Genomic DNA, 27,857 nt, shown 5'->3' with positions numbered 1-27,857 from the left:
CTGGTGTTCATGTTCTATCTTGGTCCTTGTTATAGACTGTTTTCTATACAACAGTCATTGACTTTTTTAAGTACAAGCAAATCCTGCTAGTTTAGAGCCTAATTCAGTCGCTCAGTCATGCCTTACTCTTTGCAACCCCATGGACTGCAGCATCCCAGCCTTCCTTGTCCATCACCAACTCCCAGAGCTTGCTCAAACTCCATTGAGTTGGAGTCCATTGAGTTGATGATGTCCATTAAGTTTGTGTCCATTGAGTTGGTGTCCATTAAGTTGGTGATGCCATCCAACCATCTCATTCTCTGTTGTCCCCTTCTCATGCTTTCAATCTTTCCCAGCATCGGGGTCTTTTCTAATGAATGGGCTCTTCGTATCAGGTGGCCAAAGTATTGGAGCTTCAGCCTCAGCATCAGTCCCTCTAATGATTATTCAGGACTGATTTCCTTTAGGAATGACTGGTTTGATTTCCTTGCAGTCCAAGGGACACTCAAGAGTTTTCTCCAACAACATAGTTTGAAAGCATCAGTTCTTTGGTGCTCAGGTTTCTTTATGGCCCAACTCTCATACCCATACGTGACTACTGGAAAAACCATAGCTTTGACTAGACAAAACTTTGTTGGCAAAGTAATGTCTCTGCTTTTTAATACACCGTCTAGGTTTGTCATAGCTTTTCTTTCAAGGAGCAAGTGTCTTTTAATTTCATGGCTGCAGTCACCACCTGCAGTGATTTTGGAGCCCAAGAAAATAAAGTGTGTCACTGTTTCCATTGTTTCCCTATCTATCTGTCATGAAATGATGGGACTGGATGCCATGATCTCTAATAGGCAAATGCTATACCTCACCTGCTTAAGGCTTTTCTATGGCTTCCTATTCCATTCAGTATCAATTCTACACTGAGCATCAGCTCTCCAGGAGATTGCATGATCTGGTTCTTCCCTCAGCCTTCACTCTCCCCTTCCCTCATCATGCCTTAGCCAAAATGCGTCCTTTCTATTCCTTTCTTTTTATTATTTCTAATTGGAGGATAATCACTTTACAATGGTTGGTTTCTGCTCTATGACAAAGTGAATCAGCTATAAATATACTCATATCCCCTCCCTCTTGAATCTCCCTCCCACCCACTCCCACCCCATCCCACTCATCTAGGTCATCACTGAGCACAAGGCTGAGCTCCCTGTGCTATATAGCAACTTCCCACTAGCTGTCTATTTTACACATGGTAATGTATATATTTCAGTGCTGCTCTCTCAGTTCATCCCACCTTCTTCCCCCTCTGTGCCCACAAGTCCGTTCTCTACATCTGCATCTCTGTTTCTTAAATAAGTAAAACTCTGGACTTTCATCCTTATTATTCCCTCTACATAAAATGTCCTTCCCCATCCTCTTCCCATGAATGGCTCTTTCCCTATAGTTAGATCTCAGCTTAGCTCAGACGGTAATCTGCCTTCAGTCCAGGAGATCTGAGTTCAATCCTTGGGTTGGCAAGATTCAAGTTGGGAAGATTTCCCTGAAGAAGTGAATGGCAACCCACTCCAGTACTCTTGCCTGGAGAATCCCATGGACTGAGAAGTCTGGTAGGCTACAGTCCATGGGGTTGTAAAGAGTCAGACAAGACTGAGCGACTAACTACACTTAAGTGTCACCACCCCAATCAGATGAGAGTTCCCTGACAATCCCATCTAGAATAGTCTCTCCTTTACTCATCACATCACCCTGTGTTTTCCCCTCCCAGCACTTAATACCATTGGCAATTAACTTATCCTTTGTTTATTGCTCATCTGCACTACCACAGCACCCTTATCAGCTGTGGTCACCTCTTCATTCCCAGAGCATGAACCAGGCCCAGCTCCATGGAAAGCTTTCAGTAAATATGTGTTAAATGAATTAATCCAAAAAGAAAAAGCTGGATCAAATTGCGTTGCCACATACGGAGAAATATAGTGGTCCCAGAGGGAACACAGTTAGTTAGCAACAGAAAGAAGCTGAATCAATCACAATCTAAGCCAACAGACTCGGAAAGTCTCCTATCATTCCTAGGCTGACACTTTTCTGCATGAACTCCTGCCTTAATAAAAGTCCTCTGTTGCCCAGCTTATTGCATATAAGCAAGATCAAGGGAACATTAGATAGCATGGAAAACACAGAAAGAGAAAGCAGTCCTGTGGTAGCCTCCCTGATCATAACTCTTGATGCCCTAACCATCTGCCTACCCAAAGGTATGGAGTATATGCCACCTACATATTTGTAAAGAGAAATTAAACTATGGTGGCATTAGAGAATCTTGTTTGCTTATACTGGGGTTTATTTAGAACCCAGAATACAGGAGATGTGAACACCCAGACTCCCAAATCATCGATTCCTTTGATTCTTCTCTGAATAAAAGATCTTTAAAGGGCAGATCAGCAATGACTGAAATAGCTCTATTTTTTGTACATCTGCTATATCTTTATGACATAACTGTGGAAATTTGGACTCTGGACAGAGAGCTATCCACATAAAATATTCCCCAACAAAAATCATACTCCCTATCTATCAGACAGGGCAGAACAGATGAACCAGAATAAAGAAGGAAAGGAAAGTTACTGTAGTTAGAATACTGAAAGAGCAGTAACCTCTTTATAGAATTGTGGTCTTTGAAAAGAGGCCCAGGAGAGTGAGTTAGATGGCATTGTTAATGGGTTTTAAAAGGAAAAAGGTAATTGACTGTGACCCTTGTGCTAGACCCTATCTTTTTATTCAATTAAAAGTTAAAATTGGCTCCTACACTGTCAGGCTCATGGTCAGTTTGAGGCCAAGGAGGGGTCTTAATTTGGCAGCAAGAATAGGTGCTTGTGCTCAAAGTTTAGGGACATACCAAGTAAAGTCCATGTCCAAGGGCACCTGCCTGGCTGACACAGCAATCACCGTTGCACAGCGGTGGGACAGGAGGCCTAAATGACCATGGGTTTGAAGAAGGCCCTCAACACACAGATTGGAGAAGAAACATGTGGAAGGTTCACAGGACCTAAAAGGGTTTTATGGTGCAGGGGTGGTCACAGTGTAGACTAATTCACACACTGCTGTGGGAATCTTCCGGAATTTTTTTTACTTTAGTTCACAGAGCCAAGACCAAAGACATGAGAGAACAGAAAAGCAAGAGAAAGCGTAAAACATTTGTGCTTGTGACCTAGGATGCTACAGGACCTAATGGCCCATTAAGTATGCCTGTTCTGTGTAGCACACTGACCTCCAGGACAGGTAGTAAAGAGAGAGTTTTCAGTCAAGAGCTTCGGGGACTCTGAACACAAATTAAAATTGACTGTATCAGTCCTTGCGGGGCTTCCCGGGTGGCTCAGTTGTAAAGAATCCACCTGCCAATGCAGGAGATGAGCGTTCTATCCCTGGTTTGGGAATATCCCCAGGAGGGGGAAATGGCAACCCACTCCAGTATTCTTGCCGGGATAATCCCATGGACAGAGGAACCTGGGGTTGCAAAGTGTTGAACGTGACTGAGAAACCAAGCATGCTCATAGGCATCAGTTCTTGACCAATAAATGAGAAAGGAGAGGCCTTTACTGCACTCATATTTTAGTTTTACTAGATAGATGTAGGCTTTCTCCATTAAGTGCTCAACCAACTAAAGAGATTAAAGTCTAAAAAATAATTTCTTACACAAGGGTCCCGAAGAACATGGACTCTGACAGTAGATAGGCTTTGGACAGACTCCTGAGAGAACTGGACAGCCCAGCCACATCATGTCTAGATGGACTTTGCTCTTCTCTGCCCTGTTCCTCAGCCCTCATATCCCTGTTGCCCATTACGACTCGGCATCGCATCCCCTGGGGCTTAGTGCACTTTCTAGAAATTCACTCTCTAGAATTCCACTTATAGATCACAGAACTATGCCTCAGATACCACTTGTTGAAGTCTCTTCCAATTTGTGTTAAGTCTGTGACTCTGGTCTCATGATTCTCTTATGTCAGAAACCAAATGAGAATATCACAGTACCACACTGTCCTTTGTGGTCTAAAAGAATAAATAGGCAGCCTTGACAGTAAGGTTTGACACCAGAGAAATCACTGGTAAGAGAACATCCACTTCCCTAGCCACCTCACCACAATCTCATAAATCAAATTTTTTATTTTCATGCTAAGATTATCTTGCTGGCTGATGAACATGCAGTAAAATTAGCCAAGTTTCTCTGTAATAACTGTACTTATTACAGGGTATGCTGTCTACTACCCCTTCTAAGTAGGCATGATGGCCAGGAAGTCTCTTCTGTCCTGAAATCACCGCTGGGATCTTGACTGAGTCATCCAGTTTGGGGTAAGAGAGAAATAAATCATAATAGCATATGGCATGAAGGTAATTTGGTGTGCAGATAATGGAGTTAGCTTACTTTATGAGAGAATCTGATGTAAGTTCTCCCTGGGCACTTCTACTTGGGTGATAACTGTACTCTTTTTTGGTCCTGGACACATGTATGTGTTATTTTTTGAGTTGCTTTTCCTTCTGGACTCAGAGGGATGGATCTAAGATTCAAAGGGATATGGGCAAAGATGTTATAAAGAGAGTGTCCAATGAACCAGAAGTGTGGACAACAGAATGGCCTCAGTTACATGGAGGGATACATATGAAACATCAGAAGGCACTTCTTGGCCTCTAAAGATGTCCCATGTGCCTGCGTATTCACTCTCTTCAGTTGTGTCCAACTCTTTGCGACCCTACAGACGTAGCCCACCAGACTCCTCTGTCCATGGAATTCTCCAGGCAAGAATACTGGAGTGGGTTGCCATGCCCTCCTTCAGTGGATCTTCCCAACCCAAGGACTGAATCTGCATCTCTTATGTTTCCTGCATTGCAGGTGGGTTCTTTCCCATGAGCGCTACTTGGGAAGCCCAAAGATGTCACACACTAGAATGCATTTGTAAAGAAGGCAGAGAAATCCTCCCCACTAGAAAGTTTCAACAATTGAACAGAACACTGAGTATGTAAAAGAAATGTGTTCTGATAAAGAGGATAAGCTTTTGAGTCACTCCAAGGTCAGGCTATCTGGATTCAGATTCTGACTCTACTATCTTCAAGACTCTTAGCAAGACCCAAAACATCTTTTGCTTCTTCTACTAAATAATAATACCAATCTCCTTGGATTCTCACTGTGAAAATTAAACACTATAGGGGACTTCTGATTCCCAATATAAGATATAGGGAGCTTGGAAGTTGCTAGTCCATCCCAAAAACAAGCAAAATGTTGAACAAACTGAAACATCGACAGCTCCTCTAGTTCCTTCAGAAAAATGAAGTCACAGGGCACACCACTGCCCCTCAGATTGGAAGAACTAACAGATACAGAGAACTATAATTTGTCTGAGCAGAAATCCATGAGCAGAAGCCTCCATGAAAACCAGCCCTGACATTAGAAAACCTGAACTGTAACTGATGAATAGCTGGAGGCTCATAGTGGACAAATCTGAGAATTCAAAATCCAGGCGGAAACAGTCAGGGGAGACTCTGCCCCATACTTTTGTTTTACCAACAGGAGCTCTACTAGGTTCTCACAGTGAATACCAGAGAAAAATCCCACAGAGCTTCCACTGGGAGGGGGGAGTAACCATTTTGAAGTACTCCGGTGAATTCTGTTCTTTTTTTTTTTTTTTTTAATATTTATTATTTATTTATTTGGCTGCAGTGGGTCGTAGTTGCGGCATGTAGGATCTAGTTCCCTGACCAGGGATCAAACCTGGGCCCCTTTCATTGGGAGCCTGGAGTCTTAGCCACTAGACCACCAGGGAAGTCCCAATAGTATGTTCTGTTCTTATCTAGGCCTGCCCTCAAGAGGGACTTCCCAGATGGCGCAGTGGTAAAGAACCTGCCAATGGAGGAGCCCAGGAGATGCGGCTGGATCCCTAGGTCAGGAAGATACCCTGGAGGAAGAAATGGCAAAACACTCCAGTATTCTTGCTGATTTAATCCCACAGACAGAGGAGCCTGGCAGACTATAGTCCATGGGGGTCGCAAAGAGTTGGACATGACTGGGTGACTGAACATGAGCATGCCCTCAAGAGAAACCACTTTACCAGACCCTCACGGACTAGGATTTTATCACAACCTAACCAAATTGTTGTTGTTGTTCAATCTCTCAGTCATGTCTGACTCTTGGTGACCTCATGGACTGCAGCACACCAGACTTCCCTGTCCAACACCATCTCTCAGAGCTTGCTCAAACTCATGTCCATTGAGTTGGTGATGCCATCCAACCATCTCATTCTCTGTCGTCCCCTTCTCCTCCTGCCTTCAACCTTTCCCAGCACCAGAGTCTTTTCTAATGAGTCAGCTCTTCGCATCAGGTGGCCAAAGTATTGGCACTTCAGCTTCAGCATCAGTCCTTCCAATGAATATTCAGGGATGATTTCCTTTAGGACGAACTGGTTTGATCTCCTTGCAGTCCAAGGGACTCTCAAGAGTCTTCTCCAACAACACAACTCAAAAGCATCAATTCTTTGGCACTCAGTCTTCTTTATGGTCCAACTCTCACACCCATACAGGATTACTGGAAAAACCGTAGCTTTGACTAGGTGGACCTTTATTGGCAAAGTAATGTCTCTGCTTTTTAATATGCTATCTAGGTTTGCCATAGCTTTTCTTCCGAGGAGCAAGTGTCTTTTAATTTCATGGCTGCAGTCACCATCTGCAGTGATTTTGGAGCCCAAGAAAATAAAGTGTGTCACTGTTTCCACTGTTTCCTTATATATTTGCCATGAAGTGATAGGACCGGATGCCATGATCTTAGTTTTTTGAAACCAATTTGGGAGATGGGAAATACCCAACTCCAGCCCCCTCTAGCCACCCGGTCCCACTTAAGGGGGCAAGGAGGGACCAAGAAGCACTGGTGAAATTCACAGTCCATGGTTACAGGCTCACCAAAAGACTAAGACTAACCATAGGACTAGAAAACACTTTCCCTATCACAGACCTTACCAGCACATCACTATAGGCCTATTGACTGGAGTTCCTCTTACCCAGTACATCATGTCTGGCTTTACTCTTGAATAACAATGAACAATTCCATTTCCATTTGTCACTAATGCCAAATTCAAAGGTTTCTGTAAACAGGAGTAACTACATATATGCATGGACATCAAGAACTGGCAGGGCTTCCCATTGGTGGTCCAATGGATAAGAATCTCCCTTGCAGTGCAAGGGATGCCAGTTTGATGCCTGGTTCGGGAAGGTTCCACATGCCTCGGAGCAACTAAGCCCATATGCCACAACTACCAAGCCTGTGCTCTAGAGCCTGAGAGCCAAAGCTACTGAGCCCATGTGCCTACAACTACAGAAGCCCAGGTGCCCTAGAGCCTGTGCTCCACAACAACAGAAGCCACTGCAATGAGAAGCCCGCGCAGGAACGAAGACCCAGCACAGCCAGAAGTAAATAAACGAATAATAAAAAAGAAGCCTACTACTCTCTTGAACAGGTTCTATTTAGAGACAGACCGCTTTTCTCTCTAAAGGGCCAGATGGTAAAATTTAAGCACTGCAGACCATACAGTCTGTTGCATCTACTTAAGTCTGATGTCATAGCATGAAAGCTACAAGTATCGGATATTAAGTAGAGCAGACAAACTGTTCTCATACTCCTTCTCCCTTTGCCTATCTGGTACCCCTCCTTGTTATCATATACTTAGGGTATATTTACACTGGGTTCTGTGTTGAGCTATTGGTACTGAATTTAGAAGGGTTAATGCATTTTTTCAATGATGTGGTACATTTCATGGGACTGTTTAGAGGAAAGTTTTCACTAATCAAATATGTTTAATGATTGTTAACAGTCCTGTCAAGTGTCTAGAAAGAGTGGCTCAGCTAGACTAGATAAGGCTACAGGTTTGGCAGACGCTTAACCTTTTAAATCAATGGGCCTGCAGGGAGTGGGTGAGCCTTTCCTCTGCACTCTTGACCTGTTTACACTCCTTACGCTGCCTACCCTCTGCTGGCTCCAGGAGGCAAAACACATACCTTGCGACATTATTACAAACTGTCCATCTCCTGCCTCTTACAAAATCAACCAACACAGCATAGAACATGGGGTATGAATCTGAACTAGCACATTCTACTTAAAATCGTGGATTTCCAGGGAGTATCACACACCAGCCAGTGGCTATACTCAGACAGACCATAACATGTGTACCTGGCATGTGGTTTAGAAGGACTGCAATGTTTCCTTCTATTGCTAATGCGCCTGTCACCTTTTCTCTGTCTCCATATCACTACTTGAGAGTGAGTTACCATCCTTTGTCTTACACTTCCAAACTCCTTTCCCAATGGATTTCTCTGAGTCTTCTTAGCTTACACTAATCTGTTCTACACACAGGAGCCAAAGTGACCTTTTAAAAATGTAATTCTCATCATGCCACTGCATGACTCAGATTTCTTTTTTGACTTCACATTGCTCTTAGGAGAAAGCCAAAATCATTATCACGACTTCAAGACTATGCATGTCAAGGCCCAGCTCACCTTGACAACCTCATCTAATTCCACCCTCTCCCAGATTCTTGTGTTTCAGACACACACTTGTATTGTTCAGTTCCTTGAACTAACTCTCCATATATACTAACTCTCCATTCCTTTTTCTATTTACCCACTGATGGACATTTAGATTATTTGCGTATCTTGTTTATTGTAGATAATGGTGCAATGAACATGGGGGAATGCATAAATCTTTTCAAGTTAGTGTTTTCATTTTCTTTGGATAAACACCCAAAAGTGGAACTGATGGATCATATGGTAGTTCTATTTTTAGTTTTTCAAGGAGCCTCCATACTGTTTTCTGTAGTGGGTGCAATTTACATGCCCACAAATAATACACAGTGGAGGGTTCCCTGTTCTCCATATCCTTACCAACACTTGTTATTTCTTATGATATGATAGATATTAACCCAGCTATATAAATACTTCCTTTAAGCATCAATGGTCTAAATACACCAAATAAGATTTAAAAAACAGAGACTGTCAGAGTGGATCTAAAAACAAGACCCAGTGTTTTTTTGTAGTCGCTCTATTGACGTCATCTGTTTTGCAACATACTCCAATTAGAATTTCGAAATCCATGGAAATTGATCTTACCAACTTACTTATGAACTCCACGTTGTCAAAACCAATGGTCAATTGTTTTCTTCATTGCACTTGATGCTTCAGCAACATCCAACACAGTCGACCACATTTTCCTTCTTTAAGTACTTCCCTCATGTCATTTTCCTAATGTCATACTCTCCTGATTTTCCTCCTGCCTTACTCCACTCCTGCTCCATCACCTTAGCTGGCTCGTCCTCCTCTGTTCAACCTCTATATGTTGTTAAGTTTTTCCCGGGTTTCAGTTCTGAGGCTTTTCCTTGTATCCACAAGCATTCTTTCCGTATAGTATCTCACCTAACCCTGTGGCTTAAAAAATTATCATATGCTTTCTCTTTCCAAATTTGCCTCTCTAGAACTGTGGCACAAGGAACTTAATTGTCCTAAGTGGCCCAGGACTTTCACAACTTATCCAGGTAAAGGAATTCCCTCTTCCCAGCATGAGAGACTGTACCATGAATAGATCCCTTGGAAACAGTGACTTCTTCCCAAAGAGAGAGAAACACTTCCTATGAGCCCCACGGACTCCAGGTGCTGGGCAGTTGTCTTTCCCATACAACTCTTTTTCAAAATTTATTATTTTTAATTGGTATTTTTTTATTTTTTAAATATTTATTTATTTATTTTATTTGTCTACACCATATCTTAGTTGCTGCATATGGGATCTTCTGTCTTCCTTGTGGCAGGCAGGATCTTTAGTTGCAGCATGTGGGATCTAGTTTCCTGATCAGGGACCGAACCCAGGCCCCCTGTATTGGGAGCACAGGGTCTTAGCCACTGGACCATCAGGGAAGTCCCCTCATATAACTTATAAATAGCTGGCACTCCAAATTCAGACTGCTTGGCACCAACAGGATGTATTTTCCTCTACTGATTAGCCTGCTTTCTTGTGCTAATGGGATATCAAAAAAAAAAAAATCGAATAAAGGAAGCTTGTGTCCCCACACTAGAATACAGACCCATACTGCAGGCCTGGCAGTTTCCTGAACATTCATGCATCAATCAGTGTAGGGTAGAAGGATGGGGGACTCATGCCCTCTGTTCCTTTGCTGACCTTAGGCCTTTGTGAGTGTCCCTGATACAGCATATTATTCAACCCATGCTGCGTCATATTGAGGAGTTCTTCCCAAACTCCAATGCCAACTGGGGGTAACCCAGATGGGCCTGGCCTTACTTAACAGGCTCTGACCTTCCCTGAACAGGTACAAATCTCAGTCTTGAAGGGGATGGAGGACAGTCCAGTTGTCCCAGAGTCATTTGTTTAAAGGCTATCATTTTCTCCCACTGAAGTTACTCGACATCTTTTCAACTGACCATCTGAACTAGACCATTAACTCACACCACATGCAAAAACCCCCTCAAAATCGATCATAGACATAAATGTAAAGGCTAAAACCATACACTTCTTAGAAGAAAAAATAGATTAAAAATCTTCATGACCTCCCGACATTGAGTTAGACAAAAACACGAGTGGTAAAAGAAAAAAAATGGAAAAATGGGACTTAATCAAAATTAAAAATATTTATTCTTCAAAAGACATTATCAATATCATTTTTCTAGATTCCATACATATGCATTAATATACTATATTTGCTTTTCTCTTTCTGACTTCACTCTGAATTACAGGTTCTAGGTTCACCCACCTCACTAGAACTGACTCAAATTCATTCTTTTTTATGGCTGAGTAATATTCCATTGTATATATGTACCACATCTTCCTTATCCATTCATCAGTCAATGGACATCTAGGTTGCTTCTGTGTCCTGGCTATTGTAAACAGTGCTGCTATAAACACTGGGGCACATGTGTCTTTTTGGATTATGGTTTTCTCAGAGTATATGCCCAGTAGTGGAGTTGCTGTGTCATACGGTAGATTTATTCCTAGTTTTTTAAGGAATCTCCATACATTTCTCCATAATGGCTGTCTCAGTTTACATTTCCACTGACAGTGTAGAAGGGTTCCGTTTTCCCCATATTCTCTCCAGCATTTGCAGGGAAGGAAAGGAGACTTAGATGTAGAGAATGGACTGTGGACACAGTTGGGAGGGAGAGAGCGACAAGAGCGGAGAAAGCAGCATCAACATACACACTATCAGGTGTAAGACAGACAACTGGTGAGAAGTTTCTGTAGAGCACAGGGAGCACAGTCTGACACTCTGTGACGACCTGGAGGGATGGGATCGGGGGAGGGGGGAGACTAGGGAGGGAAGGGGTGTATGTGTCATTATGCATGATTTGCACTGTTATATGGCAGGAACCAACACAAAATTGTAAAAAAAAAAAATGCTTTAAGTATTAAAACAAAAGACATTATCAATAACATGATAAGATAAATTATAGACTTGGAAAAATATTTTCAAATCGTGTATCTATGAAAGAACTTGATATAGAATATAAAATATTTTACAAATCAAAACAAAAAGATAAATAACCCAATTTTAAAATGGTCAAAGAATCACATAGATTTTTCACCGAAAAGCTATAGGAATGTTTAATAAGCATATGAAAACATGCTTAGCATCACTCATTATTAGTGAAATACAAATCAAAACCAAGATGAGATACCACTTCTTACCCACAAGAATGGCTATGATTTTAAAAATAGACAACGCTGGACTTCGTTGGTGGCACCGTGGATAAAAGCCCATCTGCCAATGCAGGGAACCTGGGTTCAATCCCTGGTCTAGGAAGATTCCACATGCTGCGGAGCAACTAAACGCATGTCTGCAACTACCCAGCCCACGCTCTAGAACCCGTGAGCCGCAGCTTCGGAGCCCACGTGCTACAACTACCGAAGCCTGTGCGCCTAGAGCTTATGCTCGCCAACAAGAGAAGTCACCGCAAGGAGAAGCCCATGCACCACAGGAGTAACCCCCACTGCCACCACTAGACAAGGCCTGTGCAAGGCAGTGAAGACCCAGCGCAACCGGAAGTAAATAATTTTTTTAAAAAATAGAGAATATCAGTTGAAGAATATGAAGAAACAATAATGTGGAAAAACTGAAATATTCACCCAGTACTGGTAGAGAGCACAACCACTTTGGAAAACAGTTAGGCAATGTCTTAAGTTAAAGATAAATTTACCATATGACCCAACAACTTCACTCCTAGCTATCCACCCAAAAGAAATGAAAACATACATCCCCACAAACACTTGTATGGGAATGTTCCTAACAGCTTTATCCATAATAGTACAAAAAGTGGAAACACCCCAACTATCAATTGGTGAAAGAATAAACAGAATATGGGAGATCAATACAATGAAATAGTACTCGACACCTAAAAGGAAAGAAATACTGATACATGCTGCAACATTGATGAGCCTCAAAAGTGTGTCGTGGTAAGAAAAAGAAGCCAGACACAAAAGACCATGCACTCACTGTATGACTCTACCTATAGGGTGTTCAGAAAAGGCAAATCTATAGAGTCAGAAAGTTAATTAAAGGGTGTCTGCAGCTGGGGTAAAGAATTCACCTGCAATGTGAGAGACATTCAGTCCCTGGGTTGGGAAGATCCCCTGGAGACGGGAAAGGCTACCTGCTTCAGTACTCTGGCCTAGAGAATTCTACGGACCGTATACTCCATGGCGTCACAAAGAGTTGAACGTGACTGAGCGACTTTCACATAGCTGGGGAGCATGAATGAGGAGTTGCTGCTAATGGGTACAGGAGATCTTTTAGTGGGGATAGAAACGTTCCAGGCCTTCCCAGGCAACACGAGCAGTAAAGAACCCACCTGCCAATGCAGGAGACGTAAGAAACTCAAGTTCCATCCCTGGGTCAGGAAGGTCCCCTGGAAGAGGACATGACAACCCGCCCCAGTATTCTTGCCTGGGAAATCCCATGGACAGAGGAGCCTGGCAGGTTATAGACCATAGGGTTGCAAAAAGTTGGGCACGACTGAAGCAACTTAGTACACACACGCACGCACATACACAAACCCAGAAATGTTCCAAAATAGGACTATGGTGATGGTTATACAAGTTCATAATTTTACTTAAAATAGTCGAATTGTACACTTAAAATAAGTTAATTTTATGTCATGTAAATTTGTTTTACAGCAAAGATGTCTGAAAACAAAACAAAAGTAATGTTCTGGCCCCCGTCTGCCTTCCCCTTTATCTCTCACCATCTACACAGTTTATCAATTCCACTCATCAACTCTGAACTCTTGTTCCACTGGTTCTTTGGCTGAAGGCAATCCTCAGAGAGAAACTAGATGAAATCTACCAGCCTCCAACATTTCCAAGAGCTGGGGGAATTAGCTCTTCAGCCGCAGCCTTGGAGGGGATAGGAGGTATAAATGCCCACTTACAGCATCCCCACAGCAGGCAAAGCTGTACGAGGCATCTTGATGACCTCAGATAGGCGCCACAGGTCTCAGTGAGACCGAGGGCCTTTAGTTAGTGCTCAGAGAAGAAGACGCTGTAGCTCAGTGCCTTTCCCAAGCAAGGGCGTTTGAGGCATTGGGAGCAAGTCCCAAGTGACAAGAGGAGGATGTCCACAACGCAGGAAGAGGGGGAGACCTGAAGGAGGGTGTCAAACCCACTCTTATAAAGCATCACTCTCTGCAACTGTTGGCAATTTAAAGAATTCTTTTCAAGTGCTTGTGGCGTTTCACTAAGACAGACCATTTGTACTGAGCCACCAAACAACTGTCAATAAATATCTGAAAATCAAAATCATACGGGCTATATTCTCTGCCCACTATAGTATTAACTTAGAAATTGATAACATTATCTAGAAAATCTCTGGTTTCTGACATTTAACAACATGCTTAGGAATAACTCATGCATTAAGGAAGAAACCACAGGTAAGTCAGAAAATATTTTTACCTGAATGGTAACAAAACTGCTAAGGGACTTCCCTAGTGGCCCAGTGGTTAAGACCCTGTGCTTCCACGGTAGTCTGCAGCTTCAGTCTCTGGTCCGGGAACTGAGATCCTACATGCCTTCAATGTGTGCCCCACCAAAAAAAAAAAAACATTGTTGGTTGCAGGTAATATGGTGCTTAGACAGAAATTAGCTTTAAATGCAAATGCCCGTTGTCAAAAAGAAGAAATCAAGTATCTAATCTTCGACCACAAGAAACTTGAAAAGTATAAATTAAACACAAAGTACATAAAAGCAAGCAAATAATTAAAACGAGATATTGATGAGAGAAAATAGATAGACAATAGAGGAATACAATAGTAAAATTTCCTGTATGCAGTGTATAAAACTTGATTTTAGATGAATTCTATATTTAAATATACATCCAGAATGATGAAGGCTTTAGAAGAAAAGTTAGGAGAATATCTATCCACTAAATACCAGACTGTAGTTGTTTCTGGGGTAGGTTGGAAGGGTGGGAATTGACTGAAAATGGGCAGGAAAGAATTTTTTGCAGGGAAAAAAAAAACATTCTAGATCTTGTTTTGGGTGGTTTCTTACATAGCTGTACATAATTGCAATGGTTCGTTGAACTAACGTTTAAGATCTGGACATTTTAAGGCACGTAAATTACACCTCAATCTTTTGACAGTATCTTGAGATGCTGATGGCAGTGGTATTTGGACATCTCTGAGGTATAGGCTTCTGAACCATGTAAGTATCATCCGTTCAAGAATCTACTGAGAGTGTTTTTGCAAACCAAATGTGGGTTGAGTGCAAACATTCATAATAAAAGCTACTATGGCCCACAGCTACAGACCCCTACTGTTGGAGGCATGCCCATCAAATTGAGAAGACATCTTGGGAAGGAAAAGTGAAGCAGGCAGCTCCATGTAATCGTTGGATCAGTTTATCAGAGTGTAACTTACAGAGTAGGGTTTGGTGGACAATGACCCACAAGCATTCACACACGTACTCAGCATTGCTGAGGGGCCATGGGGACAATTTTATAACTAACCTAGGGTATGAGGTAGGTGCTAGGAACTCCTGCATACAAGACATACATTCCTAAATTAGTATTTATGAAAGGGTAACTAGTTTCATGGGTGCCAGGAATACAAATAGTTTCATTGTCGTTTGGGACTAACAGAGCCTAGAGGCCATTTGGCCCTAACAGTTATTAAGCAGTATCTATTGCGTTTCCCAGGTGACTCAGCAGTAAAGAATCCTCCTGCCAATGCAGGAGACACAAGAAACCCAGGTTCTATCCCTAGGTCAGGAAGATCCCCTGGAGAAGGAAATGGCAACCCAGTCCAGCATTCTTGCTTGGAGAATCTTCATTGACTGTTGGGCTATAGTCCATGGGTTCACAAAGAGTCGGACACCATTTAGTGACCAAATAACAACAACAACTAATATCTTTAAAAAAAAAAAAACAAAACCCTTGATAACAGAGAAGTGGTTCACTGTACAGTCCTGGGTAGGGTTAGTGAAAGGACAGGAGAAACTGTAAGGGACCAAGGTGGAGATAGTTATGCTAACAGCCATATACCTACTCACGTTGTACAGGTCATAGAACTAGACAGTTATCACCAGATAGCTTCCCTTCAACGGTGCTTTTCCTCCAGAAACCCAGAGCTCTGCAGGGGGAAAGAAACTGAGGATCCAGATATGTTGGGTGGGAAAGAAAATTGCCTTCCACCGAATTTAGTGATTGGAGCTTCCATCACTGCAAATTTCTAAACTCTAAACTCTGCAAAACAGCAACACTTCAAAGAACACTCTGACAGAGGAGACAACAGGCTACCGTGGATCCACCTCACCCCCACGCCCTCCAGATGTCTTTGCTGCATGAAGCAACAGTTCACAGTGCTGGAGATTTCGCCCCGTCCCATTTAAGTTCACAGACGGTGGATCCCAGGCAGCAGACACTGACTGCCAGGAGCCCTGTTGAGGGTAGAATCAAGAATCTTTATCGCGCTGTGGCCTCGAAGCTTGCTCTCTCCTCCTATGCCTTAGAGGAATGAGGGCTACAAGGTAAAGGTCACTACTGCTTGGAGAGGAAGTGAGGAGATGTGAGCAATGTGTACACTGTAAGAATTCAAGGCTGAGTGGGCTGAGTCAGAGGCAGCAGCATATAAAGCTCTCTCCAGTCCCGTCTTTTGGAGATCTGGAGATCAGAACCTGGGTGCTTTCATCTGGCTTGCCACAATCTGACCGGTTAGAGCTTTTTCACTTTCTTTCTGCTACTCCTGGGAGGTGGGCACAAGGGATTTTTGCAAAAATGGAATAGAAGGAACACAGTGTATCTTTATGAGCACGGAATCACTTGAACTGTCTTTGTGGATCTCTCCAGCATCGTCCTCTGGCCCAAACTGCCCCCCAGTGCTTTCTGGTTCCTGGTGAGCGTTTCTCAGTGCTCAGATTTGGCCATGGCAGGGTGGAGCTGCCTCGTGACCGGAGGAGGAGGCTTTCTGGGCCAGAGGATCATCTGCCTGTTGGTGGAGGAGAAGGATCTGCAGGAAATCCGGGTGCTAGACAAAGTCTTCAGACCAGAAGTTCGGGAGGAATTTTCTAGTAAGTAAGCGAGTGAACTCCGGGAGCTGGTGATGGACAGGGAGGCCTGGCGTGCTGCGATTCATGGGGTCACAAAGAGTCGGACGTGACTGAGCGACGGAACTGAACTGAAGCTCGAGTCATGGGCGTGTAGCTCCCTTTGAAGACTTATGTGGGTGTGGGGGAGGGGGTTCTTGTCTAGCAGCTTAAGGAAAATGGTAGCCAAATCAAGGCTAATCCTGTTATCAGAAAGGAAGATCACAGATGGAGTAATACCATGGTGTAATCACAAGTAGTGTCAGAAGACGGGGTAGGGTAATACATGGTGCAGTCCCAGATGGGTCAGGGGCCCCGACCCAGGGTGCGAGGGTGGGCGGTGGACCAGACACTTAGAGTCTGTTCTTCTCATCTAGAAAATCATGTTTCAGTTTTCTCCCTGTCCACGAGTCTTCAGTGTTTCAACTTGTTACTTGTTGTGTACCGTCTGCAAAGAGTGAGCCAGTGCTGTTAACCTGGAGATGCCACCAGTGAGTTCCAGAGCTTCTTGATTGCCCTTATGTTTCTGTGGCTTCACTGAGCATCTCTGTTAAAGGTGAAATAGAAGGAAGAGGGGGTGAAGTGTGTGAGTGTGTGTGTGTCTCTGTGAGCGTGTGTGTGTGAATGAGAGAGAGAGGGAATTAGAGAAGGAGCCAGAAAGAGGGGGGAGGAGAGGATGCACAGGCATGCAACAAAGAAGCCAGAAAGAGAACTAGAGGCAGCCTGAATGGAGACACACCTCGAGGGGATTCCCTGTGCGTCTCTTTGTACTATTTGCCTCTCTCCTCATCATCACAAGGACATGACTACAGAATCTGCTAAAGCAGCTCATGGCTCTCTTTCCTGATTGCTGCCCATAGTGCCAAGGCAAACGCTTGATTTATAGTGTATTTTCCAATCTGCTTTGCTCCCGGATCCTCAAAATATCCTTGTGAGGAAGGTAGGAGAGGGTAACACCCGCCTGGACAATGAGGAATTGAAGTCCGCAAAGGTAAAGCGACTTGTCAAAGTCTCTGGGATCGATGGGGAGCAGAGCTCAGACGAGCCCCAGTCAATGGCCCGAGGGCCAACTCTTGACAAAGTGAGTCTTCAGTCTCTCCCATTTCCCGCCTGTGTGCCCCCAAACCAACTCCCTGTCTCCCCTCCCCAGCCCCGGTGGATTGGCCATCTACACACAGGCCCTGGCTGCCCAGGACCCCCGTCCCCACTTAAAGTCCTCCTCCCCAGCTCACTCTCCTGGCCCCTGCCCATCACTCTCTTCTCCTTTCCCCTCCCCGACCTCTGCAAATGTCTGTTTCCTCTACCCTCTGCTTCAACAGTGTCTTTGATTTTTTTAAAAAAATTCACAAATGATTAACACCAACCTTTGGTAATCCCTACATCCCAGCAATATATGCAGGCTGATGACTTATGCCCAGAGAGAGTGATGCTCAACCTAGCGGAACAGCTCCCAAGGTGAATAAGTCAGGTGCTGTGGTGGGTGGGCAGGGGCCTCTGTCAAGATAATGATAGAGAATACTTACAGGGTCCCTTTTGTGCCAGGCGCTGTGCCCAGCATCTTACGTGTGTCAACTCATTCGCTCCTCATCACAACCCTCTCTCTGGGATGGGTAACAGAGCTTCAGTTTATTTTTTTTCTTTTTTTTTTATGAGAATACAGGCATAGAAGAATCCAGTCAATTCAGGCTGCTGTAACAAAATACTGCAGGCTGGGTATCTTATAATTTGAAATGTATGGGTCACAGTTCTGAAGTCTGTGTGTGTGTGCGCTTAGTCACTCAGTCATGTCCAACTCTGTGACCCCATGGACTGTAGCCCGCTAGGCTTCTCTGTCCCATGGGATTTTCCAGGCAAGAATACTGGAGTGGGTTGCCATTTCCTCCTCCAGGGGATCTTTCCAACCCGGGGATCGAACCTGCACTCCCTGTGTGTCCGGCATTGCAGGTGAATTATTTATCCACTGAGCCATCTGAAGTCTAGAAGTCCAAAATTCAGGCAGGGTCAAGTTCTGGTCAGAGGTCTCTTGCTGGTTCATAGCTGCACCATCTTGCTGTGCCCTCTCTCAGTGGAAGGCATGAGGGATCTCTCTGGGGTCTTTTCTATAAGAACATTAATCCTATCTGTGCTCTACCTTCATGATCTAATAACCTCCCACATGCCCCTAACTCATAACACCATCAAATTAGGATTTCACCGATGGCTCTGAGGGGACAGAAACATGCAGACATAGCAGAGGTTAACTAATTTGTTCAAGGTTCCACCTCAGGAGACACCAGTTCGATCCCTGGGTCAGGGAGGCCCCCCTGGAGGAGGTCATGGCAACCCAGTCCAGTATTCTTGCCTGGAGAATTCCATGGATATAGGAGCCTGGAGGCAACAGTCCATAGGGTTGCAAAGAGTCACGCACGGTCTGGCTGCAGTATCTGTGCTCTCAACTGCTAGTCTGTCTAGTAGCTTCTCTCTGGGGCTCCCTCCAACCCCGCTCACAACAGGTAAGCTTACACTGCATATTCAGTCTATGCAAAACACTGGCCAAGCCCACAGAGGCTTGGAGGAGGAGGGAGCTAGGGGTTCCAGCTGAGGCATCTACAGCGCCCTCTGCTTGTCACTCTGCATCCCTGCAGACTAATGGGTGAGCGGTCTTTCCTCGCTTGGCCTTTGAGCCAGTCTGCTGAAGTCAGCCTTGAAAGAGAGGAAGGGGAAGGGACAGGCAGGGCAGAGGTGGAGACACAATCAGAAAATTCTGCTCTCCAGTTAACTCCTCTGCCTTTGTCCCACTCTGTGGCCTTTTGGGAGTGGAAGGGGCTGGGGCGGAGCTAATCTCAAACAGGCTTAAAGGAGAGCAGATGGTTTTACCAAGTTGTAACCGAAGAAGGAAATTCCATCTATGAGGTCTCTACCTTCACGATCTAATAACCTCCCAAAGGCCCCTAACTCCTAACACCATCACATTAGGATTTCAACAATGGATCTGAGGGGACACAAACATACAGACCAGATGTAGCAGAGGTTAATTAACTTGTTCAAGGTCCCACACCTGGAAAATGGAAAAACTGGATTTGAACCCAGGCTGTCTGGCTGGCTCCTCTGGTGGCTCCGTGGTAAAAAAAATCTACCTGCAATGCAGGAGACTTTTCACTCTGGATTTCTCTCTCGCTGTTCTCTGGCCTCCATTGCCCATTTCATTTAAATTGACTGATCCTGAACTGATCTGCTGTCCTGCAAGTGGGTGATGGGATAGCAAGCAAGGCTTGAAGGCAGGTGGGCAGGCTGGAGCCTTCATTAGAAGTGTGACTTAAGACTATTCCTCTGAGCCTGGATGGCCTTGCCTGTAAAGTGGAAATTGGAATCCCTGTCTCATGAGATGGCTGGGGAAGGAAATTAGAAAGCTGAAAGTCATGTGTGAAATAAATAGCACAAAATAAGTGCAGGGTACTTATCTAAGCTCTTTGTGTGGCATTTATTTCATGGGCTAATCTAAGGTGGGCCTTCCCTGGTAGTTCAGACAGTAAAGAACCTGGCTGCAATGCAGGAGACCCGGGTTCGACCACCGGGTTGGGAAGATTCCTTGGAGAAAGGAAAGGCTACCCACTCGAGTATTCTTGCCTGGAGAATCCCATGGACAGAGGAGCCTGGCCAGCTACAGTCTGTGGGGTCGCACAGAGTAGGACTCAGCTGAGCAACCACACTAATCTGAGGTGATGATGTTGTGCCACCTCCCTGGGCTTCAGAGGAGCCGGAGACCCTGATGACATCTCTGTGATCCTTGGCTAAGATAGTCAGAATGTTAGTCCCTTGGTGGCTAGCTCATTTTCAGCACTGATATCTGCTTTTGATGATATCTAATAAGAGCTCTTGCAGTTAAATTCAGCATTGGGGCTCATTCTAAATTCCTGTTAAAAAGCACCACCATGCTCTTAATCACTCAAGAGGAAAAAACTCGGGCTGCCTTTGACTCTTCCTCTCAGCCCGTCTCCAGTAAGAACCAGGACCTGGAAGGTAAGGTCTGAAAGTCAAACCTTCTGTACTTCTTCTCTTCTCAACTCCCTCTGCTGGATCCCTGGTTCCAATCCTCGTCATGTAAACTGTGGTGCCATGGCCCGATTAATCCCTCAGTCACCTTGCTTTTTCTTAGCCACCCCCCACCTTGATCCGCTTTATAATACTGCAGCAGGGGTTTGCTTCCTACACCACAATTCTTGCTTACATTTCTCCTTTAATTCCAAATCCATACCTGATTCCCCATTGCATTTAATTTGAATTAAATGCAAATTCTTTCCTTAATGAATTTTATACATGCCGCATGAGTCTCTTTCACAATTTCGTGTTCCAGGTACTCATGACTCCTCATAGCTCAAACTCTCTTTTTTTATGTTTTTGGAAGGAGATGGGATGGAAAGAGATATTTGCTGTTTCTCAAGAAATGCTGCACATTCTGATTGCTATGCCCTTGTTGACTTGCTCCTTCCATGGGCTGTTCACCTCTCCTCCCGATCTCTCCTTCCCCTCAGTCTACCTATCCTTGAAGACCTAGGTAAAATGCCACCTTTATCAGGAAACTTTCAGATGCAGAGAGCTTTCCAGTGACCTGCCTCCTGTTCACACAGAGCTCCAGAGCAAGATCAAGCTGACCCTGCTGGAAGGAGACATTCTGGATGAGCAGTGCCTGAAGGGGGCCTGCCAGGGCACCTCAGTGGTCATCCACACCGCCTCTGTCATTGACGTCAGGAATGCTGTCCCGCGAGAGACCATCATGAACGTCAATGTGAAAGGTACAGGATCCTGGGTGGAGCTGGAGGGAGGTGGGCCAGTGATAAGGGAGGCCAGGATAAGGGAGGGGGCGCCTGGTGAACACCTGTTGGGTGGACACCAAGCATTTTTGCTCATCACCACCAACAGAGATTCCTGGTGGATTGGAGAGTAAATAATCTGCCTACAACTTGGGAGACCCTGGTTCGATCCCTGGGTCAGGAAGATCCCTTGGAGGAGGAAATGGCAACCCACTTCAGTATTCTTGCCTGGACAATTCCTTGGACAGAGGAGCCTGGTGGGCTATAGACTGTGGGGTCGCAAACAGTCAGATACGACTGAACGACTAACACTTTCACATACTTTCTTCCAATCAACAGACTCATAGCCATCATCCTCAGTTTTTTAGATGAGGAAACTGGGGCTGAGACAGGCTAAATAACTTGTCTAAGGCCCTGTGGAGAGGAGTGAACAGGCTAGAATTTAAACCCACACCTCGGTAAGTCCAAAGGCCACAAAAACATTTCTGCTGGTCCAATCAAGTGTTGAGTCAGCTCCAACCTCAAACTCTTGTTCTCCGACCACCTCCTGCCTCCACTGCATTGGAACCAGAACTTAAAAGTGTTTCCTTGGTCATCACGTTAGCCCTTCTGTGTGGTTATAAGCTGGGGGTCACAGGACAGCCAAGAACTAACTAACAGCTTTGTGATATAAGATGCTCCCAGGTCAGGAGTAATGGGCCACAGCTCTGGGCTGGTTTCCTTCAGGCAAGACTTCCTGCAAAGGAAGGATTATAAGGGTAGTGAGAACGTTGAGAGAATTTCTGCTCACCCCCGAGAAGAGTTCCTCACAAGAAAACTACCAAAGCTGGTTCACAGTGGTCTGGCAGTACAGAATTAGCCAGCTCTGGTCTTCCTGTAGTATCTTCTTAACAAGACTAGTTTTACATTATCCATAATACCATCTCTTCAGTTCATTTGTGCAGTTGCTCAGTTGTGTCTGACTCTTTGCAACCCTGTGGACTGCAGCATGCCAGGTCTCCCTGTCCACTGTTTCCCAGAGTTTGCTCGAACTCATGTCCACTGAGTCAATGATGCTATCCAACCATCTCATCCTCTGTCACCCCCTTCTCCTCCTGCCCTCTATCTTTCCAGAATAAGGGTCTTTTCCAATGAGTCACCTCTTTGCATCAGGTCATGAGAGTATTGGAGCTTCAGCTTCAGCTCACTACCAGGTCTTTTGTTGTTGTTGTTGTTGTTCATTTTCTGGGGTGTGCCACATGGCATACGGAATCTTAGTTCCCTATCCGGGGATCAAACCCATGCCCTCCTGCTTTAGAAGTGGACCACCAGGGAAGTCCCACCAGGTCTATTATTGAAGAGTAGCTCCTAGCCAGGTGTCCAAAGTATAGCATCTTAAGATCCTTATCCCTTAAATGCTTCCTGGCTCTCTCTGAACTGTGACTTTCCAATCGACTTAAAATCTAGACACTTCGCTCAAGGAATTAGCTGAAATCCCTTATTGGCTTGCTGTGTAGTATCCTCCTCTGATCCCTGGAGGCCAGTCTCTCTAGGACCACAGCACCCCAACCCCCAGCGCATCTGCCTTCCACACCCTGCCCACCAGAATTAGTCTACACAGAGACTCTTTTTCTAAAGCAACTCTTTGCTTTTGCGTCTCTGGCCTAAAATCACAGTCTCAAAAAAGACCCTTTCTAGTTTTGCCTTAGCCATGCCCCTGGTTACCCCCACACTGCCAAGAGAGTGCTAACCGGTCTTGAGTTTTCAGCTCCCCTACTCCATAATTTCCTACTCTCCACAGCTCCCAGCATTGGGGATTTGAAATCCCTGGGAAGAGTTGGAGGCCTCCATCGACTAAAACTAGGATCACTGCATCACTCTCTGGTTTAGAAAATGCTTCACAATCGCGGTCATTTCTTCTTGTGCAGTTCACGTGAGTGCATGCTCAGTGGCTCAGTCGTGTCCGACTCTGGCCCCATGGACCACAGCCCACCAGGCTCCTCTGTCCATGGGGTTCTCTAGGCAAGAATACTGGAGTGGGTTGCCATTTCCTTCTCCAGGGGATCTTCCCGACCCAGGAATCAAATCTGTGTCTCCTTCGCCTCCTGCATTGGCAGGAGATTCTTTACCATTAGCTCTGAAATATCTCTGCTTTTAGATTTAAATGTTTTTAACGAGGCTGTCTTTCCTGAAAATCAAATTGCACAAAGATATTTAGAGGGTTTTTTTTTAAAATACCACTCCAAAGTGATGTTTTTTCCAGGAAATCATTTCTTTCCTGCAGGGAAGACTCTGGGTTACCTCTAGGAGCTAAAATTCTCCCCAGGTTAAGGAATTCTACAAGATCCTCCCATGACAGATATTACCAGCAGAGGGCGCACTCCTTTCTGGTTCTTCACCAGGCTCAACATATAAAGCCATTGCCAGGCTCCAGAAGACTAGTATTGAGAAAAGGTTTACCACCTCAGTTTTTCATTCCTCCGTAAAAGAAGTCATAGCCAGAATTAGGAGTGGCCTTTGCAAGAAGCAAAATCAGAAACACAGTCCGGATCTCCAGCTTCTCCTCACCGTTCATTTGCTCAGTGACAAAAAGTCCTTGTGACAATTTTTTATTGGTCTTCAAAAAAAAAAGATAAGAAAATACCAACAATTCAATTTATATTTAAGAGTATATATTACTTGCATCTTTCCTGGAGTATCCCCTGGACAGGGAGGCTGGTGGGCTACAGTCCATAGGATCACAAAGAGTTGGACACAACTGAAACAGCTTAGCGTGCATGCTCACATTACTTACATACAACTCTGTGTGTGTGTGTGTGTGTGTGTGTGTGAGAGAGAGAGATGTGAGTCCTTCAACTGTCCTCCTATGGACCAGAGTTGTCCCTATCCTAAGAGTATGGCCTCCTAATTTTTTTAAGTTTACAACAGCTGTCTTTAGGACTTCCCTGGTGGCTCAGATGGTAAAGAAGCCACCTGCAATGCAGGAAACCCAGGTTCATCCCTGAGTCGGGAAGATCCCCTGGAGAAGAAAATGGCACCCAGTCCAGTATTCTTGCCTGGAGAATTCCATGGACAGAGGAGCCCGGCAGACTACAATCCATGGGGTCGCAGAGTCAGACACGACTGAGCAACTAGCACTTTCACTTTTTCATTTCAGCCCACCTTTAATGAGGTGCTGGAGATGACAAATGATCGTTTTAAAATCTCGTTACTGTGCAAAATATAAAGCGGCAACTCGTTCTTTTCCAACATTAAAAGTACAAACATGTTCCATGTAAATCCCCAAAGTCCATGAAATCCAAATGCTTGCGGTCCAGAACCCAAGTCTTGTTCTCCTTTCATCTTTTCATTTTCGCTTTTGTCCTACGGCTTTAGCATGGTTGGATCTTAGCCAGAGATAATGCACTGCTCACATGTAATAGCCACTGCACTTCAGGACGAGGGGCAGACACGGTCCGTGGCAGGGCTGGGCCTGGGCTGTGTCCTGACACTGATGGTGTGCTTCCTTCGGGCAGGTACCCAGCTGCTGTTGGAGGCCTGTGTCCAGGCCAGCGTACCGGTCTTTATCCACACCAGCACCATAGAAGTGGCTGGGCCCAACTCCTACAGGGAGATCATCCAAGACGGCCGTGAAGAAGAGCATCATGAATCGGCATGGTCCTCTCCATACCCATACAGCAAGAAGCTTGCCGAGAAGGCTGTGCTGGGAGCTAATGGGTGGGCTCTGAAAAATGGTGGCACCTTGTACACTTGTGCCCTGAGGCCCATGTACATCTACGGGGAGGGGAGCCCATTCCTTTCTGCCTACATGCACGGAGCCTTGAATAACAACGGCATCCTGACCAATCACTGCAAGTTCTCAAGAGTCAACCCAGTCTATGTTGGCAATGTGGCCTGGGCCCACATTCTGGCCTTGAGGGCCCTGAGGGACCCCAAAAAGGTCCCAAACATCCAAGGACAGTTCTACTACATCTCAGACGACACGCCACACCAAAGCTACGATGACCTCAATTACACTTTGAGCAAAGAATGGGGCTTCTGCCTGGATTCCCGGATGAGCCTTCCTATTTCTCTGCAGTACTGGCTTGCCTTCCTGCTGGAAATAGTGAGCTTCCTGCTCAGTCCAATTTACAAATATAACCCTTGCTTCAACCGCCACCTAGTGACTCTTTCCAACAGCGTGTTCACCTTCTCCTATAAGAAAGCTCAGCGAGATCTGGGGTATGAGCCCCTCTACACTTGGGAGGAAGCCAAGCAGAAAACCAAGGAGTGGATTGGCTCCCTGGTGAAACAGCACAAAGAGACCCTGAAAACAAAGATTCACTGACCTGGGAGTGACAATGATGGGAACGTGGACATTAGTTAGCAGATGTCTATCGAGGGCTCCCCTTGAGGCTTCATACAGAAAGTAACACGGACACAAGCCTGGGTCCTCCTGCCTCCCTTTTAGAAGATGCTCACCTTACTATCTGCCTTCCGCCACCAGAAACTGTGTCTGTCAATGGCCCAAGTGGGAGCTTTCTTCCCTACCCGCCTCCAGGGGACAGACAAGGTGATTTGCTGCAGCTGCTGGCACCAAAATCTCAGTGGCAGATTCTGAGTTATTTGGGCTTCTTGTAACTTCGAGTTTTGCCTCTTAGTCCCACTTTCTTTGTTAAATGTGGAAGCATTTCTTTTAAAAGTTCATATTCCTTCATGTAGCTCAATAAAAATGATCAACATTTTCATGACTAATCTGGAGGAAGCCGTGGTTTACGTGAAAACAGTCTCTTTTGTTTTCCCCTCCATTTCCAGATATCAGCCTTTCCTATTCAGAGAAGCAGCATGGGACTAGGTTGGGCAGAGTGCTGGGGAAGTGGACAATGGGATTGACGAGGACTTACTATGTTTTAGGCACCTACTGAATGACTCACTTATTTAACCCTCACCAGAAACCTACGAGGTAGGGATGACTGGCTATTCCCTTTTATGAATAAGGAAACATGTTCACAATCACACTAACTAGTGAGAGACCAGGACATTTAACCCAGAAAAACTTGAAAACCCTTATCTGCCACTGAATTGTGTCTCCTGCTGGTGAATGAGCTGCCAGGGTGCAGCGGGAGCTCTGGACATGGAGTATTGACTCTTGGGAGAGCCCAGATCTCTTGGGTCACCTCCTTCTTGCCCGGTCCTGTGCAGGTGTCTGAGGAGAGGAGGACTGAGGAGAGCCCCTCATGGAATCTGGGAGGTTTTCCTACCCTCGTCAGCCAGGAGGAGAGGGAGAGGCAGAGGTGCAGCCAGCCTCACTGCCAGTGCCAGTGTCCTTGAAGGTCCCTAGAACACACGTGGATGGATGCGTGTGTTGGCCACTCCGGTAACTCAGAAGTCAATAATCCAACGTTCTTTCAAATCACGGTGAAGCCACATGACGGGTTCCTAGGCAAGTAAAGGGAACAGATGTCAATGTCCCTGAAAATGTCTCTCCCACTCGGTGCAAAAGTAGAGATTTAGCTCCTCCAGATTTAGCTCCTGCTCCTCCTGCTTCTCCTTCCTCCTCCCCATCTCTCCCTCACCCTGCCTCCTCTCTCCCCTTCCCTCTCTGCTCCTCAGCCTCTTTCCCTTCCCTCCATCGCTCCCTAACCACTAGCCCTCTCATCCTTCTCAGGGTCCCCGAGGAAGGGAGGCCAATCGAGACATGTTTGGGGACTTAAATGATGACATGTTCATTAACTGACTGGAGGACAGGCAGTCAAAAGAGACCCTGTCAGACCAACAAGGACCTTGCGACCCGAAGCAGGAGAGGAGGTGGCCCGGGGAGGGTGGGGGGTGGGGGCAAGGGGTCGGGGGCGGGGAGGTGGGGCTGTCTCTTCTACTCCGGGGGTCGCCTGTCTTTGTGAGCCACAGCTACAAGAGTCACACCCAACACCAACATGGCCTCTCTCTTACCCAGGGAATTTACAGATTATGAATTCAGTTGAATTTGATGCGAAGGAGATTGTTTAAGTATTCACTCTTAAGGGGAAAAGGGGGAAAGCACTCTGGCCCGGAGGAACAGGTTTCATCACCTTCAAAACCCCAAAGGGGAAAAAAAATTTAAAAAACAAGGGACAGAGGATCAGCCCTGGGAGATCAGTAAATGGTCCCAGGGGTGAGACAAAGTGAGAGATGGAATACCCGCTTCCTCCAGTACACAAAACACAAGAGGCAGCCTCTGTCCAGCCTCGTGATATGCAAACCCTCATATGTTTATGCCGATAAGGAAGGAAGGAAAGGAGGGTGGTGGAGTCTGAGACAAAAGTTCCCTCCAGCCGTTTTTAGTCTAGTGAAATCCCACAAACATAAACCCGCCAGAGCTGTTCTCCCAGGGGAGGGCGGTGAGGGCAAGCTGGTGTGAGAGAAGAAAGAGGAGAGCGGATCTGCCCGGCTGTTGGTCTCTACTGAATAAGCATAAAGACCTGGGAATGCTTTGACCAACGAAGCTGCGTCCTTACTGACACTGGGCTCCCTGACACCCGCGCGGGGTGGTCCGAGCTCGTGCACAG

General features: G+C 45.4%; 1 protein-coding gene across 3 annotated transcripts; it reads left to right on the top strand.

Moving 5' to 3' along the window:
* Positions 1 to 16,080: 16,080 nt before the first annotated feature.
* LOC113888503 (3 beta-hydroxysteroid dehydrogenase/Delta 5-->4-isomerase) lies at positions 16,081 to 26,067 on the top strand. 3 transcript variants are annotated; one of them, XM_027535608.1, is made up of 5 exons: positions 16,460 to 16,549; positions 16,957 to 17,055; positions 20,533 to 20,563; positions 21,172 to 21,336; positions 24,849 to 26,067. In XM_027535608.1, exons 2-5 carry the CDS (start codon positions 17,047 to 17,049, stop codon positions 25,658 to 25,660), a joined length of 1,017 nt encoding a protein of 338 aa, XP_027391409.1. In that variant the 5' UTR covers positions 16,460 to 16,549; positions 16,957 to 17,046; the 3' UTR covers positions 25,661 to 26,067. The 3 variants fall into 3 exon arrangements, with proteins under 3 accessions (XP_027391408.1, XP_027391409.1, XP_027391406.1); XM_027535607.1 differs by lacking the exons at positions 16,957 to 17,055; positions 20,533 to 20,563 and adding an exon at positions 16,081 to 16,192 and having other exon boundaries at positions 16,329 to 16,549; XM_027535605.1 differs by lacking the exons at positions 16,460 to 16,549; positions 16,957 to 17,055 and adding an exon at positions 17,065 to 18,019 and having other exon boundaries at positions 20,469 to 20,563.
* The last annotated feature ends 1,790 nt before the right edge of the window (positions 26,068 to 27,857 follow it).

Source organism: Bos indicus x Bos taurus, chromosome 3 (genome assembly GCF_003369695.1).
Source record: "Bos indicus x Bos taurus breed Angus x Brahman F1 hybrid chromosome 3, Bos_hybrid_MaternalHap_v2.0, whole genome shotgun sequence".
NCBI classification, from domain to species: domain Eukaryota; kingdom Metazoa; phylum Chordata; class Mammalia; order Artiodactyla; family Bovidae; genus Bos; species Bos indicus x Bos taurus.
The sequence above is the reverse complement of the archived record's forward strand: the minus strand, read 5'-3'. Positions and strand labels throughout refer to the sequence as shown.